The sequence below is a fragment of the Chiloscyllium plagiosum genome, chromosome 6 (genome assembly GCF_004010195.1).
Source record: "Chiloscyllium plagiosum isolate BGI_BamShark_2017 chromosome 6, ASM401019v2, whole genome shotgun sequence".
NCBI lineage: Eukaryota > Metazoa > Chordata > Chondrichthyes > Orectolobiformes > Hemiscylliidae > Chiloscyllium > Chiloscyllium plagiosum.
In genome coordinates, this window is record NC_057715.1 from 17,793,031 (window position 1) to 17,808,611 (window position 15,581).

The window sequence follows — 15,581 nt, forward strand, 5'->3', positions numbered from 1 at the left end:
GGGCCTTGGATGGAGGTGAGGGAGGAGGTGTGGGCGCAGGTTTTGCAATTCCTGTGGTGGCTGGGGAAGGTGCCAGATGGGTTGTTGGGGGGCGTGGACCTGACCAGGTAGTCACGGGGGGAATGGTCTTTGCGGAAGGCGGAAAGGGGTGGGGAGGGAAATATATCCCTGGTGGTGGGGTCCGTTTGGAGGTGGCGGAAATGTCGGCGGATAATTTGCTTTATGCGAAGGTTGGTAGGGTGGAAGGTGAGCACCAGGGGCGTTCTGTCCTTGTTACGGTTGGAGGGATGGGGTCTGAGGGCGGAGGTACGGGATGTGGACGAGATGCGTTGGAGGGCAGCTTTGACCACATGGGATGGGAAATTGCAATCTCTAAAGAAGCAGGCCATCTGGTGTGTTCTTTGGTGGAACTGGTCCTCCTGGGAGCAGATACAGCAGAGGCAGAGGAATTGGGAATAAGGGATGGCATTTTTGCAGGAGGTCGGGTGGGAAGAGGTGTAATCCAGGTAGCTGTGGGAGCGGTGGATTTGTAAAAAATGTCAGTGTCAAGTCGGTCATCAATAATGGAGATGGAGAGGTCCAGGAAGGGGAGAGAGGTGTCAGAGATGGTCCAGATAAATTTAAGATTAGGGTGTGGAGTGTGTTGAAGTTGATTAATTGTTCAACCTCCTCGCGAGAGCACGAGGTGGCGCCAATGCAGTCATCAGTGTAGCAGAGGAAGAGGTGAGGAGTGGTGCCGGTGTAACTACGGAAGGTGGACTGTTCTACGTAGCCAACAAAGAGACAGGCATAGCTGGGGCCCATACGGGTGCCCATGGCTACCCCTTTGGTCTGGAGGAAGTGGGAGGATTCGAAGGAGAAATTGTTGAGGGTGAGGACCAGTTCAGCCAAACGGATGAGAGTGTCGATGGAAGGGTACTGTTGGGGACATCGGGAGAGAGAGAAACTGAGGGCTTGGAGGCCCTGGTCATGACGGATGGAGCTGTAGAGGGATTGGATATCCATGGTGAAGATGAGGCATTGGGGGCCGGGGAAACAGAAGTCTTGGAGGAGGTGGAGGACATGGGTGGTGTCTCGAACATATGTGGGGGTTTCCAGCACAGAAATAGATTCTTCAAACCAACTGGTCCGCGCTGACCAAATATCCTAAACCAATCTTGTTCCATTTGCCAGCATTTGATTCATTTCCCTCCAAAGCCTTCCTGTTCATGCACCCATCCAGATGCCTTTTAAATGTTGTATTTGTACCTGTGTCCACCATTTCCTCTGGCAGGTTGTTCTATGCATGCAGCATCTTCTGCATGAAAACTTTAGCCCTCAGGTCCTTTTTAAATCTTTCCTGTCACCTTAAACCTATGCCCTCTAGTTTTGGACTCTCCCACCCTAGTAAAAGGACTTTGGCTATTCACCCTATACATGTGTCGCATGATTTTATAAACCTTTGTGAGGTCATCCTCGACATCTGCTCCAGGGAAAAAAAGGCCCTAGCCTATTCAGCCTTTTGCTATAACTCAAACCCTCCAATCCCTTGTAACATCCTTGTGAATCTTTTCTGAACTCTTTCATGTATATTCACTTCATAAAATCTATGATATACAAACTAATCTTAGCAATGGTGCTATGAAACTTCTGTCAATTGTAATTTAATCCATCTGGCTTATTGCAGTTCTTTATGGAATCAAATATTCAATTTTTACCTGATCTGGTCATCATGTAACTGCAGACCCACAGCAATGTGGTTGACTCTTAACTTCCCACTGTAATGACCTATCAAATTGCTCATTTCAGTTGTGATTTGCCAGAAAATGCTGGTCTTGCCAATGATGGCCACTCTGCGTGAAAGAAGTTTTAAAAATTCTATTTCGAAGGAATCATGGCTGATGTGTTAGTAAGAAAACACCATGGTTTTACCATTTGCGCTACCAAGTTGAGTCACTCAGTGAATAGCATAAGTGCAGTTACTAAGAAGTAACATAGAAAATAGGAGCAGGAGTAGGCCATTCAGTCGATTTGAGCCCCCTCAATCATTCAGAATGATCAAGGCTGATTGTTAGAGAAAGAAACATGTGTTGCTGGAAAAGCGCAGCAAGTCAGGCAGCATCTAAGGAGTAGGAGAATCGACGTTTCAGGCATGAGCCCTTCTTCAGGAATGAGGAGAGTGTGCCAAGCAGGCTAAGATAAAAGGTAGGGAGGAGGGACTTGGGGGAGGGGCGTTGGAAATGCGAAGGTCAGGCAGCATCCAAGGAGCAGGAGAATCGACGTTTCGGGCATGAGTCCTTCTTCAGGAATGAGGAGAGGCTTGGGGGAGGGGCATTGGAAATCTGCAGTCCTCACTTTCTCCTAGAAGATTTTAACCTACTGCGAATCCTCTTGCAAGGATGCTTTCCTTGAAGAAGCTCTCTTCCTCCCTCTAATGTCCTTCCACCTATCGCATTTCCAACACCCCTCCCCCAAGTCCTTCCTCCCTACCTTTTATCTTAGCCTGCTTGGCACACTCTCCTCATTCCTGAAGAAGGGCTCATGCCCGAAACGTCGATTCTCCTGTTCCTTGGATGCTGCCTGACCTGCTGCGCTTTTCCAGCAACACATTTTTAGCTCTGATCTCCAGCATCTGCAGTCCTCACTTTCTCCTAGAGGGAGAAACATGCCAAGTCTTTATAAATCACTGATTGTGTCCCTTTTGGAGTACTGTGGCTGATTTCAAACATCACATCCTGAGAATGCAGAAGCCATTTACCAGACTGGTACCAACAATGGTGACTTTAAGGTTTGTGATAAAACTGGAGAAGGTGATATTGATCTCCATATAGCAGAGGCGATCAAGAGGGTATTTAATAGCAGATCTGATGGAGCAAATAAGGGAAAACTGTTTCCAGTAGAAGGTCTGATAACCTGGGGAGAAAGTGAGGACTGTAGATCAGAGCCGATAATGTGTTGCTGGAAAAGCGCAGCAGGTCAGGCAGCATCCAAGGAGCAGGAGAATTGACGTTTCAGGCATGAGCCCTTCTTCAGGCGATAACCTGGGGACACAAGTTTAAGATGGTTGCCAAAAAAACCAAAGGCCACATGGGTATATTTTTCTTCTACACAAAGAAAATCTGGAATGCAATATCTCATAAGGTTTGGAAGCAGATTCAGTTGTTTCAAGAGGGAATTGGAAATACTTGAAAAGAAAAGTGCTTACAAGGCTATGTGGAAGGAGCAGGGGAGTGGGATTAATGAGATAGCTTTTTCTTAGAGTTGGCCTAGGTACAGTGGGCCAAATGATTTCCTCCTGGCTTGTATCAGTCTGCGAAAGGAATAGAAGGATATATTGAAGGGCAAAAAAAATCCCATTGGTTTGGACCCAGAATGGTTCTCAATCTGAGCTTTGGTAAAACTTAATCCTATATCTAGTTATGTACTTTGCACGTAGATATAAAAGGTACAAAGTATTTCTGTCTGTTATTTTAATCTTTTTTTTGTACCGCTGCTTGCATTTTCTTCAATTGTTGCCAGCAGAAATTAGTCCGTAATCTAGCAGTAAAATAATTTAAGGTGTCTGGCTCCGTTAATGCACTGTCAGTGGTATTGAACCTTTTGCTGCAGGACCCTAGATTTAAGTAAACAAAAGAACTGCGGAGATGTGAAACTTAACGAAAATAGAAGTTGTTGGAGAAATTAATAAGTCTGGCAGCATCTGTGGAGCGGCACGGTGGTTCAGTAGTTAGCATGCTGTCTCACAGCACCAGGGTCCCAGGTTCGATTCCAGCCTCGGGTAACTGACTGTGTGGAGTTTGCACATTCTCCCCGTGTCTCTGTAGGTTTCCTCCAGATGCTCCGGTTTCCTCCCACAGTCCAAAGATGTGCAGGTCAGGTGAATTGACCATGCTAAATTGCCTGTAGGTGTTAGCTACATTAGTCAAAGGGAAATGGGTCTGGGTGGGTTACTCTTCGGAGGGTCGGTGTGGACTTGTTGGGCCGAAGGGCCTGTTTCCACTCTTAAAAAAAGAGAAGCATTTAACATTTCAAGTCCAGTGACTCTTCTGCTTTTGTTTGTTGCAGACTTTATATTTCACAGAATCACAGAATCTCTACAGTGTGAAAATTAATTGATCAGTATGAGGAGAAATAATAAGTGCTCTTTAAAATATCATCAGCTCTCTTCAGTAGATGCATTCACGCATAAAAGAGTTTTGACTTTTTCAGGGGCGCCAGTGATTATCAATTAGCTTGGCACAGCAATGTAAATGCTGTCCTAGAGATGAAATTGCATTTGGCATTATTTGATGAAAATTTGTGGCAGGTTATAATTTGGTTCAAGTTCAACCTGTAAAAAGTTTGATGTGAACCCAAGTGTATTGAAAGGGCTAACATTGCACATCATATAGAAACAAATATTTTGTACTGAATATGAAATAAGTTACTTTTTTAATGTTCTGTTTATATAGGCTGATATCTGGTCTTTGGGAATAACTGCCATAGAACTTACAAAAGGAGAACCGCCACATTCAGAGCTACATCCAATGAAAGTTTTGTTCCTTATTCCGAAGAACAATGCACCAACATTGGAGGGAAACTACAGTAAACCCCTCAAAGAATTTGTTGAAGCTTGCTTGAATAAAGAACCGAGTTTTGTAAGTTATTTAAAAGTCTTGCTAAAACAACGATTTGAGAACCTTGGCTACTGTTTTAATTTTTTTTCCTAACCATCCAAATTCCCTCCTGGTGTGCAGTATGGTCCCAACTTGACACAATTCAAATGCATCACCAATCCTGATTTTTAAACATTTGTTTCATGGAATGAGGGCAGTGCGGGTTTGGTCAGCGTTTATTGCCCAACCTTAATTGTTCAGTAAGTAGTTGAGAGTCAACAACAATGCTATGAGTCTGGAGTCAGAACAGATAAGGGTGGTATTTGTCTTTCCCTAAAATATATTACTGAATCTCATGAACTTTTACAACAATCAATAGTGGTCGCCACAAGGCCAATTTCTTATCAGATATTTATTGAATACCAATTTTACTATTTGCTAAAAGTGGGATTCAAACCAATGGTCATAGACCTTTAGCTCACGTTCAGGATTACTACTACAGTGACATGACCATTACATCATTCCGTCCCTATATTGTACTCATGTCAAGTTCTGAATTAGTGAACAGATGCTAAATTGTTTTAAGCACATTGTCAACAATTTTGTCAGCACCGACTAATATTCAATCAATTTTTAATCCTAAGAAGTGGCAGTGCATATTTACTGGCATTAAAAGAATAAAATCTATATATTCATGTATCCGTTGAACTGTGACTGATGTGTTTTTGATAAATCTGTTGATAGATTCATTTCAGAACTGCACACTAAACATTTTGAGAGATTTTGACTCAGGTTGCTGTATTTGAGAGAGTTCTGGGCCTAAATGATAACTTAAGTTATGAATGTAAAACTCAATGTATTTGTGAGCAGCATGGAAGAACAAGCAAGAAGAAGCAATCTTGCATTTGAATAATGCCTTTCAAGATCTCAGGCTATCAGAAAGCACTTTACAAGCAATTAAGTATTTTTGAAGTGTGATTACTATTGAGTTTGTACTTTCACCTAGATATAAAGATAGGATAAATAGACAAAGTTTCTTCCCTGAGTGGGGGAGTCCAGAACTAGAGGGCATAGGTTTAGGGTGAGTGGGGAACGATATAAAAGAGACCTAATGGCAACTTTTTCACGCAAGTGGTGGTACATGTATGGAATGAGCTGCCAGAGGAAGTGGTGGAGGCTGGTACAATTGCAACATTGAAAAGGCATTTGGATGGCTATATGAATAGGAATGGTTGGAGGGATGTGGACCGGGTGCTGGCAGGTGGGACTATATTAGGTTGGGATATCTGGTCAGCATGGACGGGTTGGACCGAAGGGTCTGTTTCTGTACTGTATATCTTTATGACACCATGACTCTAAATAGTTGCGGCTGCTCGCTCATTACTATAACTGGTGGTGAGTTTGTGGTGTTGAGAAGGCAGTGTGACCTCAGCCAATATGGGAATTGATGATGAATAATTGCTTCTTTTTTCTAAAGAACAAATTTCTAATAGTCCTATGCTCCCATTCCATTATAATAGTTTTGCTCCTGTGATGATGAGAAATATGAAATTTTGCTTTGCAGCTTAAGGAAGAATGATTAATATGTTTTCTTTATTTTCTTAAGAGACCTACAGCGAAAGAATTACTGAAGCATAAATTCATAATTCGAAATTCCAAGAAGACCTCTTACTTGACAGAATTAATTGACCGGTACAAGAGATGGAAAGCAGAGCAGAACCATGATCATTCCAGCTCAGATGAATCTGACCCGTAAGTTTTCCTCTACTGTGCATTCACAGAGTTCTCCTTTGCTTTGGTCTTACCAATAGAACATCAATTGTTTTGATAACCATGCAGTATTATATGGGGTTACTTAGGATTTACTGCACAGAAGTCTGCCATACAGTCCATGGTAATGATCTACATGAGCCATTTTCCACTCTGTTCCAGCTCACCCAGTACACTTGCATTCTATTTTCCCTCAACTGCATTTCCACCTGACCCTTAAAAATACCCATACTGTGCACCTCAGCTACTCTTTATAATTGTAAAGAAATGATTTAATGGAAGAGTTCAAAATCCTGCTGCTTCGGTGGCATATGTAAGGAGAGGCTGCTTCTGCCAGAAAGTGGCTCCCAGAGGATACTTGCATAAAGTGATGCACAAAGGACAAGAGCACTTTGTTTTCTCTTCTTCAAAGGGTGTGGGCTTTGTTGGCTAGGCTAGCGATTACTAACCATCCCTAACTGGAAAGGTTGGAGGAGAGCTGCCTTCTTGAGCTGCTGCAGTCCTTGGGGTGTGTACCCAGGATGTTGACCTGCTGAAAGAACAATGATACAATCCCAAATCGGGATGATGTGAGGCTTGGAGGAGAACTTGCAGGTCGAGGCGTTGTCTTTCTAGATGGTAGAGGTTGCCAGTTTTGGAAGATGCTGTCGTAGGAGCTTTGGTGATTTGGTGCAGTGCATCTGGTAGGTAGTTCATACTGTTGCCACTGTGTGTTGATGGTGAAAGTCTGGATGTTGTGGATGGAGTGCCTGTCTAATGGGGTGACTTGTCCTAAATCATGTCCAGTTTCTTGACAGTTGTTGGAGCTGCTGCCATCCAGACAAATGTAGAATATTCTTCACACTGTCAAGTTGTGCCTTGTAGATGGCGAACAGCCATTGGAGGCACAGGAAATGAATTATACACCACATAACTTCTAGCTTTATAGCTACCTTGTTTATATGCCTTGTCCAGTTTTGTTTCTGAATTTGAAGACAGCAGTGATCTGGACTGCACTGCCTGTGGCAGCAGATTCAGTAGCAAAATGTTAAAAAGGAATTGGATAAGTATGCAAGGGAAATAAATATTGTAGGGCTAGAGACGTACCAGAGATTGGGACTAATGGACAGCGCTTTTCAAAGACCTGGTACAAAATTGTTGAGCCAAATGATCTCCTATGCTGCATCATTTTAAGATTCTCTGATTTCATAGCTAGTTGCACATTTTCACCACTGCCTTGAATAAAGAACTTGCTTCTAAAGTTTCTTCGTTATTGAGTTTATTAGTGACCATCTTATTTATATTTCCCTTTTTATGTCCTCTCACATCACCTCTATCAAACCCCTTCATAATGTAAGACTGCTGTCAAGTCATCCTGTTGCTTTCTCTTTTCAAACAAACAAATGTCCCAGCCTGTTCAATCTTTCTGGATAGCTGCACTGTCTTCAGTTCTGATATAATCTTCATAAATATTTTTCGCACCTTCTCCAGTGCTACTAGTTCAGTGACAAGGAGACCAAAATTAAGCACCATCTCCCAATGAGTGGCTAACTTCAATTTGCCTAGCTCCTTTTTGAAAAGCTGGGAGAGGGTCATTATGATCTAAAACATAGCTCAGATTGGACATGCGCTAGTACGTTTTCATTATCTGAACTATTTTGGGTGGATAACACATTTTGACGACTGGAAATATGCTTTTCCAGCTCCAAAAAGGTTAAAAATCCTCCCCCAATAAAGTTCCAATTTGCAGAATGCTATAATTTCCGTTTCTCACAATAGGTTCTGCATTCCAGTGTTGATTATCATCCGTAACTTCGTTCCTTTTGCGATGACTTTTATCTGTATATCCGGTTGAGATAAAAGCACTCTGAGTTATGCAACCTTAGCTGCTTGTAGATCTCGCAAACTTTCTACATTCTGTGTTGATCACCTAGCTAAATCCTTTAAGCAGGTGTGTATTTTAAATTGCCAGCTTGGGACTAACTGGAAATATCTTTGAAAGAGCTGGTGTGGACTCAATTGTCAAACGGCCTCTGTGGCGTATTGTATATTGTGATTCTGTGGAATTGGTCAAGCTTCAATGTGACTGGATTAGTGTTGCGATTAGTGTTGCAACCAGTGGAGCCCCAGAGTCACTTATCTTTAAAGATGAGCAAGTCATGTTTTTATCTAAGGTAGATTTATGAGGTTTTGCTATTGAGTCGAAAAGTGTGGTGCTGAAAAAGCACAGCCGGTCAGGCAGCATCCGAGAAGCAGGAGAATTGATGTTTTGAGCAATTGCTGTTCATCAGGAATAGAGGCTTGTAGCATAAGGCAGCTGAGAGATGAATAGAAAGGGGGTGAGGCTGGGGGTAAGGTAACTGGCAATGCAATGGGTAGATAAAGGTGAGGGTGAAGGTGATAGGTCAGAGAGGAGGATGGAGCAGGTAAGTGGGAAGGAAGATGGACAGGTCATGAGGGTATGCTGAGCTGGAAGGTTGGATCTGGGATAAGGTGGGGGAAATGAGGAAACTGGTGAATTTCACATTGATCCCCTGTTATTGGAGGATCCCAAGGCGGAAGATGAGGCGTTCTTCCTACAGACATCTGGTGGCTAGGGTTTGGTGATGGAGGAGGTCCAAGACCTGCCAAGGGCAGAGTGTGAGGGAAAGTTAAAGTGTTCAGCCACAGGGCGGTGGGGTTGTTTAGTTCAGGTGTTTCAGAGATGTTCTCTGAAACAATCTGCAAATAGGCAACCTGTCTCCCCAGTGTAGAGGAGACCGCGTTGGGAGCAATGGACACAGTAGATACCATGTGTGCAATGGCAGGGGAAGGTGCCGGGTTTGGAGGGTGGGTTGGTGGGTATCGTGGTCCTATCAAAGGGATGGTGGAGGGAAGGTCTCTCCAGAACACTGATAGGGGTGGGGAGGGAAATATATCTCTGGTGGAGGTGCAGGAAATGGAGAAGATCGTTGACCATTGAGGGGAAATTTCAGGCTTTGAAGAAGGAGGTCATCCGGGATGTTCTATAGTGGAATTGGTCCTCCAGATTGGGAGCAGATGTGGCGGAGACAGACGAATTAGGAATAAAGGATAGCATTTTTACAGGAGGCCGGGTGGGACGTGGTGTAGTTCAGGTAGCTGTGGGAATCGGTGGGTTTGTAGTAGCTGTCTGTGTTGAGTCAGTCGCCGGAAATGGAAATGGAAATGGAGAGGTCCAGGAATGTGAGGGAGGTGTTCAAGATGGTCCAGGTGGACATGAAGTCTGGTTGGAAGGTGTTTGTAAAGTAGATGAACTGGTCAACTGCCACGTGGGAGCACAAAGCGGCACGAATACAAACATCGATGTAGCAGATGAAAAGGTGGGCAAAGGTGCAGGTGTAGCTGCAGAAGGTGGGCAATTCCATGTACCAGATGAAGAGGCATAGCTGGGGCCCATGCAGGTGCCCCTGGTGGGAGGATTGGAAGGAGAAATTGTTCATGATGAGGACCAGTTTAGCCAATCAAATGAGAGTGTCAGTGGAACGGTACTGATTGTGTCTGTGTGAGAGGAAGAATTGGAGGGCTTGAAGGCCTTCGTCATTGCAGATGGATGTATACATGGACTGCTTGTCCATGATAAAGATGAGGCATTGGGGAAATGAAAGTCCTGGAGGAGGTGGAGGGTGTTGGTGGTGTTCCAAACATAGCTGGGGAGTTCCTGGTCTAAGGGGGTCAGGGCGATGTCAAGGTATGCAGAGTAAGTTCAGTGGGACAGGAATAAGGTTGACCGGGGCAGTCATGTTTGTGAATTTTGGGTAGGAGGTAGAACTGGGTGGTGCGGGGTTCCAGGATTATGAGGTTGGAGGCTGTGGATAAGAGATCCCCTGAGGTGATGAGGTTGTGGATGGTCTGGAAGATGATGGTTTGGTGATGAGAGGTAAAGCCGTGGTCGAAGGGACAGTAGGAGGAGGTGGCCACGAGATGGTGCCTCGCTTAGGTGGTGTAGTGGTCAGTGCGCCAAAACTACTATAGCCCCCCCCCCTCCCCCACCCCGTCTCCTGGTTTAATGGTGATGTTGGGGTTGGGGTTGGGGTTGGAGTGGAGGGCTGCGGATTGCGAAGATGAAAGGTAGGAGTGGGTGAGTGGGTCGACAAGTTGAGGCGGTCATTGTCACGGCGTCAGTTAGAAATGCAGAGATTGAGGGCAGGTAGCAGGCCAGCACGGGGTGTCCAGGTGGATGGGGTGTATTGGACGCGGGAGAAGGGGTCCTCTGAGGGTGGACTGAAAAAGTGAGGTGCAAGTGGCGTAAGAAATGTTCAATGTCATAATGCGTGTCAAATTCATTGATCTTGGAGCATAAGGGATATGAAGGTGAAGCCTTTACTGAGGACTGATTGTTCATCCTCTGGGGAGGGTAGTCTGAGGGGATGATAAAATCCCAGCAGGGCTGAGATTGGGTTTTGCTACTGTACTACTATTTCAGAGGCTACTGTTTATGATCCAAAAACATGAGTTTGTATCTCAGCAGAGCAACTTAAATTCACTTAATTAGGAGAATAAAAGCTTGTATCATAAATGGTAATAATGAAACTATTGAATTGTCAAACCCGTCTTACTGACTAATGTTCTTTAGGGAATGTAATCTCTCTTTCTAGCCTGGCCTATGTATGACTGCAGACTCAGGAATATGGCCATCTACCAGCCACTCAGTTCTTCACAGCAGTTAGGGATACACAGTATATGCTGGCCTGGCCAACAATACCTATATGACTAGGGGTAGGGCCCTAAGATCTCTACCATGCCTCTACTTCACGCTTCTTCCTTGATCTTCTGCTGTCTAGACCCTAACCTTTGGAGTTGCATTCTTCTAACTCTCTCTGCTTTAAAATGCTTCTTGAAATCTATCTCATAGATCAAGCCCCTGCCTTAATGTCTTCTAATGTCACACTGTCTCGAATTTCATTTCACACTTCTAAAGCATGTTAAGTGGCTATGCAATTCCAAATTGTTGCTTTTCTTGCAATCCTTCAAATAAAGGCTTATGTTTACTTAGTGCTTTTTGTGACCATTGGATGTTTCGATGCGTTTTCCAGTCAGTGAAGTACTTCTTGAAGTGAACTGATTGTTTTAATGTAGGAAACGCAACAGGCAATTTGCATGCAGCAAAATCCGACAAACAATAATCTGATAATAACCATACTGGTTAGGGCACTGGGATTAATTCTCCTCTCATTTGAAATTGTGCTACGTGCTCTTTTACACCACTGAACAGGCAGATTGAGGCTCAGTTTAACATCTCATCCGAAAGGCTTCACCTCCATCAGTGCAGGATTGAGGGAGCACTGCACTAGACTGTTGACCTTGATTTTTGTGCTCAGGGACTAGAGTGGGACTTGAACCTACTACCTTGTGGTTGAGAGGAAAGTATTATCTACTGAGACATTTCCGACAGAAATAACAAAATAGTCTTCATTTGTTTCTGGTGTAATGATTTTCAATGAAGACCTTTTCTTTCCACAGAATAAAATAATTATTTTTCAATAATAATAGGGAAAGTGACAGACAAGCAGCAGGAGGAAATGACACAAGTGACTGGATCTTCACAATCAAAGAGAAAGATCCAATCAAGCTACAAAATGGAGCTGCGCAGCCCGAAGATCTTATTGAGAGGGATCAGGTATTTGACGGTTCCACCTTCTTAGTTTGATGTTTTTTCTTTAGAAATTGTTCACACAATTCTTAAATTGCTATAGTTAGGGGGCAAGATGAATTGAAATATTTTAGCTTCAGTAGCTTGGGTAACATTGAGATTCTATGAAGTGTGATGTTGTAATTGCCAGCAGGTTCTGGGAAATCTTATTTAGTGAAACCTGATTCGCTTACACAAAGCAAGACTGAACAAGGTGGCGTACTTCTCATGCTGTGTGTATGGTGAGGTGGTACAGTGGGTGGGGGTTGATGAGCGAGTTTGGGGAGAGTGATGGGTGGTGGTTATTGGGTTGGGGTAAGGCAAGTTTTTGGGTTGGAGGAGGTGGACCAAGAAGAAGACTGAAAGGCTACCTGACCAAGTATTGAAGATTAGAAAAGCGTTGATGGGGTAGATATAGAGTTCATATCTAAAGGACAAAATATAAAAGGACTACCGTTAAATCTGATGGATTCAGGAGTGGCTTGTTTCAACCTGGACAGTGTGGAATTTTCTTAAAAGTAGAGTGAATGAGATTAATCCATACAATCCCTATAGTGTGGAAACACGCCATTCGGCCCAACAAGTTCACACCGACCCTCTGAAGAACATCCCACCCAGACCCATTCTCCTACCCTAGCTCTGTAACTGTGCATTTCCTAAGGTTAACGTGCACATCTCTGAACACAATGGGTAATTTAGTGTAATTAATCATGTGGATGCATTAAAGGGGAAGCACGATGAACATGTGAGGGAAAGAAAGGTTATGTTGGATGGAAGTGAAATGAAAGTGGAGCACAAACATCGGGTTTAGATGTGTTGGGCCAAATGTCTGCCTTGGTGCACTAAATATTGTGTGTAATTATTGTTGAAGTTCCCATCATTTTAAACGGTTAACCTAGAGCAAGCTGGCTTCTAAATGAAACCCTATTGAAAATAGCAGCATCTCTAAATAGAAAATGCAAATATGTTAACCGGACATCCTTCAATAGGCCTTATCACCATTGTCATTGAGGTTTGCTGAGAGATGTATTAAAGTTTTATGTCTTTGCTTCAATGTGCAAGTCTGTTTTCACCTTAACCACTATTCAACTTGGTTGAAGTAGAGTTGCAGCTGATAAGGAGAATAACTCTTAAACCTCATTTTTTTATTATTATAGGTAGAAGATGCTCCAAAGCACATGCTGTCTCAGTGTTTACCGACAATTATTTCTCCATTATTTACTGAGGTATGCAAAAGTTAGTTATTTGAGTGGGATGGAGGTGGGATGAGTGAGAGATGACCGTTGGGAGATAGGCCATTCGGCCCATCAAGTTGTCACTAAAGAGCATCCCACGCAGATTTCCCCCACCCTGTCCCATAATGCAGCATTTCCCATGGCCAATCCACCTAATCTGTGCATCTTTGGACTGTGGAAGGAAACCTGTGCACCCAGAAGAAACCCATGCAGATGCAAGGCGAACGTGCAAACTCCACGCAGACAGTTGTCCAGATCCATGATGTTGTAAGGCAGTAGTGCTAACCACTGAGCTACCGTGCAGCACCAGATACATTGATTAATGTACATTCTGGTTGATTGCCGAATTGACACATTTTCCCATTGTATTGTTGTGTTGGCACATTCCCAGTGTCTTTTGATGGGTTGACTCATTCCCACTGCATTGACACACATTCCCAGTCATTGGCACATGTTCCCTATGATTGACAGATTAGCCCATATCCCCATTGGATTTATGCTTACTCCCATTGATTAATGGTTTGATTCCCAGTGTATTGATGGGTTGAAGCACGTTCCCATTGTTTTGACAGATTGCATTTCCTTTCAGCTCAAGGAGAAGAGCCGAGCTGGAGGCGGTAATGCTCAAGCGGTAGAAGAACTAAGGGAAGCCATTTTTTTGGTAGAAGAGGCTTGTCCTGGCATTTCTGACAGGCTCATATCCCAGCTTGTGCAAAGACTTCAAAGGTATCATCAAGTGATTTTATATTTTGGACCCAGTTGTTGAAACAAAATTGTTTTCCTGCAGCTCAGGTGATGTACTGTGTTTCTGAATTCTGAAATACCTCTGCCTTTCCATCATATAAGTTTCTCTCCAAGTATGGTTAATTATTGTTTTATTTTTTAACCAAACTATTGTCTTCCACATGTTGGTATTAAATTCCATCTAATATTTTTATGTTGATTTTGTCATCCTGTAATTAAACAAAAAATACCAACAGAGTTCTGGCCTTTATAACATAGAGTTAAAAATCCCTGTTACAGCCAAATGAAACCTAGTTAGATCACACTTGGTGTAGTGTGCTGCATTTAGTGAACCAGAAGGAATAGAGTGCAGCACAGGTAATACAAATTGATAACTAAATTTGTAAGTGTTCAGTTACATGGAGAAATTCTGAAGTATGGTTGTTGCTCCTGAAATTTAGATTGTTCCTATCCCAATGCAGCTGCCTTTGACTGTTGATGTTATTTACTATAGCATTTGGTGTCCAGTGGGATGCAACAGAAGTATCAGTTTATTCATGTGGTTCTTATTGCATTGTATTATTTTTTGACTGCCCAATCTTTCCTTGGTCGTTACTCTTTGTCATCTGCATGCCACCGCTACTAATGCCATCTGCAGGCATGGAGTCAGCATCTTTAATGTCCACTGCTAAATTATCACTGCCTCTCTGTTATCATACTGTTTATCTCGCAATACTTTTGCATGATCTCCAGCTAAACATTGGAAAACTCTCATCATCTGCCTCCCTACAAACTAACTCCGTTCTTCAGCGAATATGTCGGACCAAAACAGGCCTATTAGAAAGCTCCGTATCTGGTCTAAGGCTGGGTTGATTTTCTGATTCATTCTCTCCAGTATGGTAAAAACTTCCTTGTGCTTCTATGAAGTTAATTGTATCCATCAATTTGATGCTGAAACCTTTAACTGTACAAGTGTCACCTATTGACTCAACAGTCAAAGTGCTCTCCTGAGTGGCCTTTCAGGTTTTCACCCTCAGTGACTAACTGATCCTAAATCCTGGCCTTGTGTTTTCTTTTGCAAAACATCCTCTCATTCTTTCTTCCTATGCAATCTGTTAAAAACATGAGACAATCACAGCATATTTATTGTCTTCCTTTGTATGTGACTGTCTAAATGACATTTTAAAATTATATTTATTATTTTATATGGGAAGTGTGCTTTGTTGACTGGGCCAGCATTTATTGCTCACATTTATTTGTTCTTGAGCAGATGGTGAGTTGTATTCATGAACTGTAGCAGTCCATTTAGTATAGGTACACCCACAGTGCTATTAGAGAGTGAGATCCAGTAATAGGACCCAGCAGGCAGAGGATTTGAGGACAGGGTGCAGATGGAAATGGTTGGAGAACAAGGAGACTGGGAGGATGTGAGGTGGCAATGGTGGACAGTGGGTGGAACAGAGGTGGGGAGAGTGGGGATGGAGAAAGTGGGGAGACAGAGGAAGGGGAGACGGCAGGGCACAGGGTATGGAAGACATTGCAGGGGGATTGGGGTTGACACACCTGATGGGGAGATGACGCTGGACAGGGGCGGGGTGTGCGGTGTGGATGCTGAACGGGGATGGGAGCGGGGAGACACACTGGACGGGG

The 15,581-nt window shown here is 43.4% G+C and overlaps 1 protein-coding gene across 2 annotated transcripts in view; it reads left to right on the forward strand.

Moving 5' to 3' along the window:
* LOC122550506 (serine/threonine-protein kinase 24-like) overlaps positions 1-15,581 on the forward strand; it is a 51,595-nt gene that overhangs the window by 30,934 nt on the left and 5,080 nt on the right. Inside the window, exons 6-10 of one of the 2 annotated variants that reach the window (XM_043691330.1) lie at positions 4,431-4,616; positions 6,181-6,326; positions 11,835-11,961; positions 13,131-13,199; positions 13,798-13,934. In XM_043691330.1, the coding sequence (XP_043547265.1) occupies positions 4,431-4,616; positions 6,181-6,326; positions 11,835-11,961; positions 13,131-13,199; positions 13,798-13,934 (665 nt within the window). Of the gene's footprint in view, positions 1-4,430; positions 4,617-6,180; positions 6,327-11,834; positions 11,962-13,130; positions 13,200-13,797; positions 13,990-15,581 lie in introns of those variants that run through there. The other variant, XM_043691329.1, reaches the window with a different exon arrangement.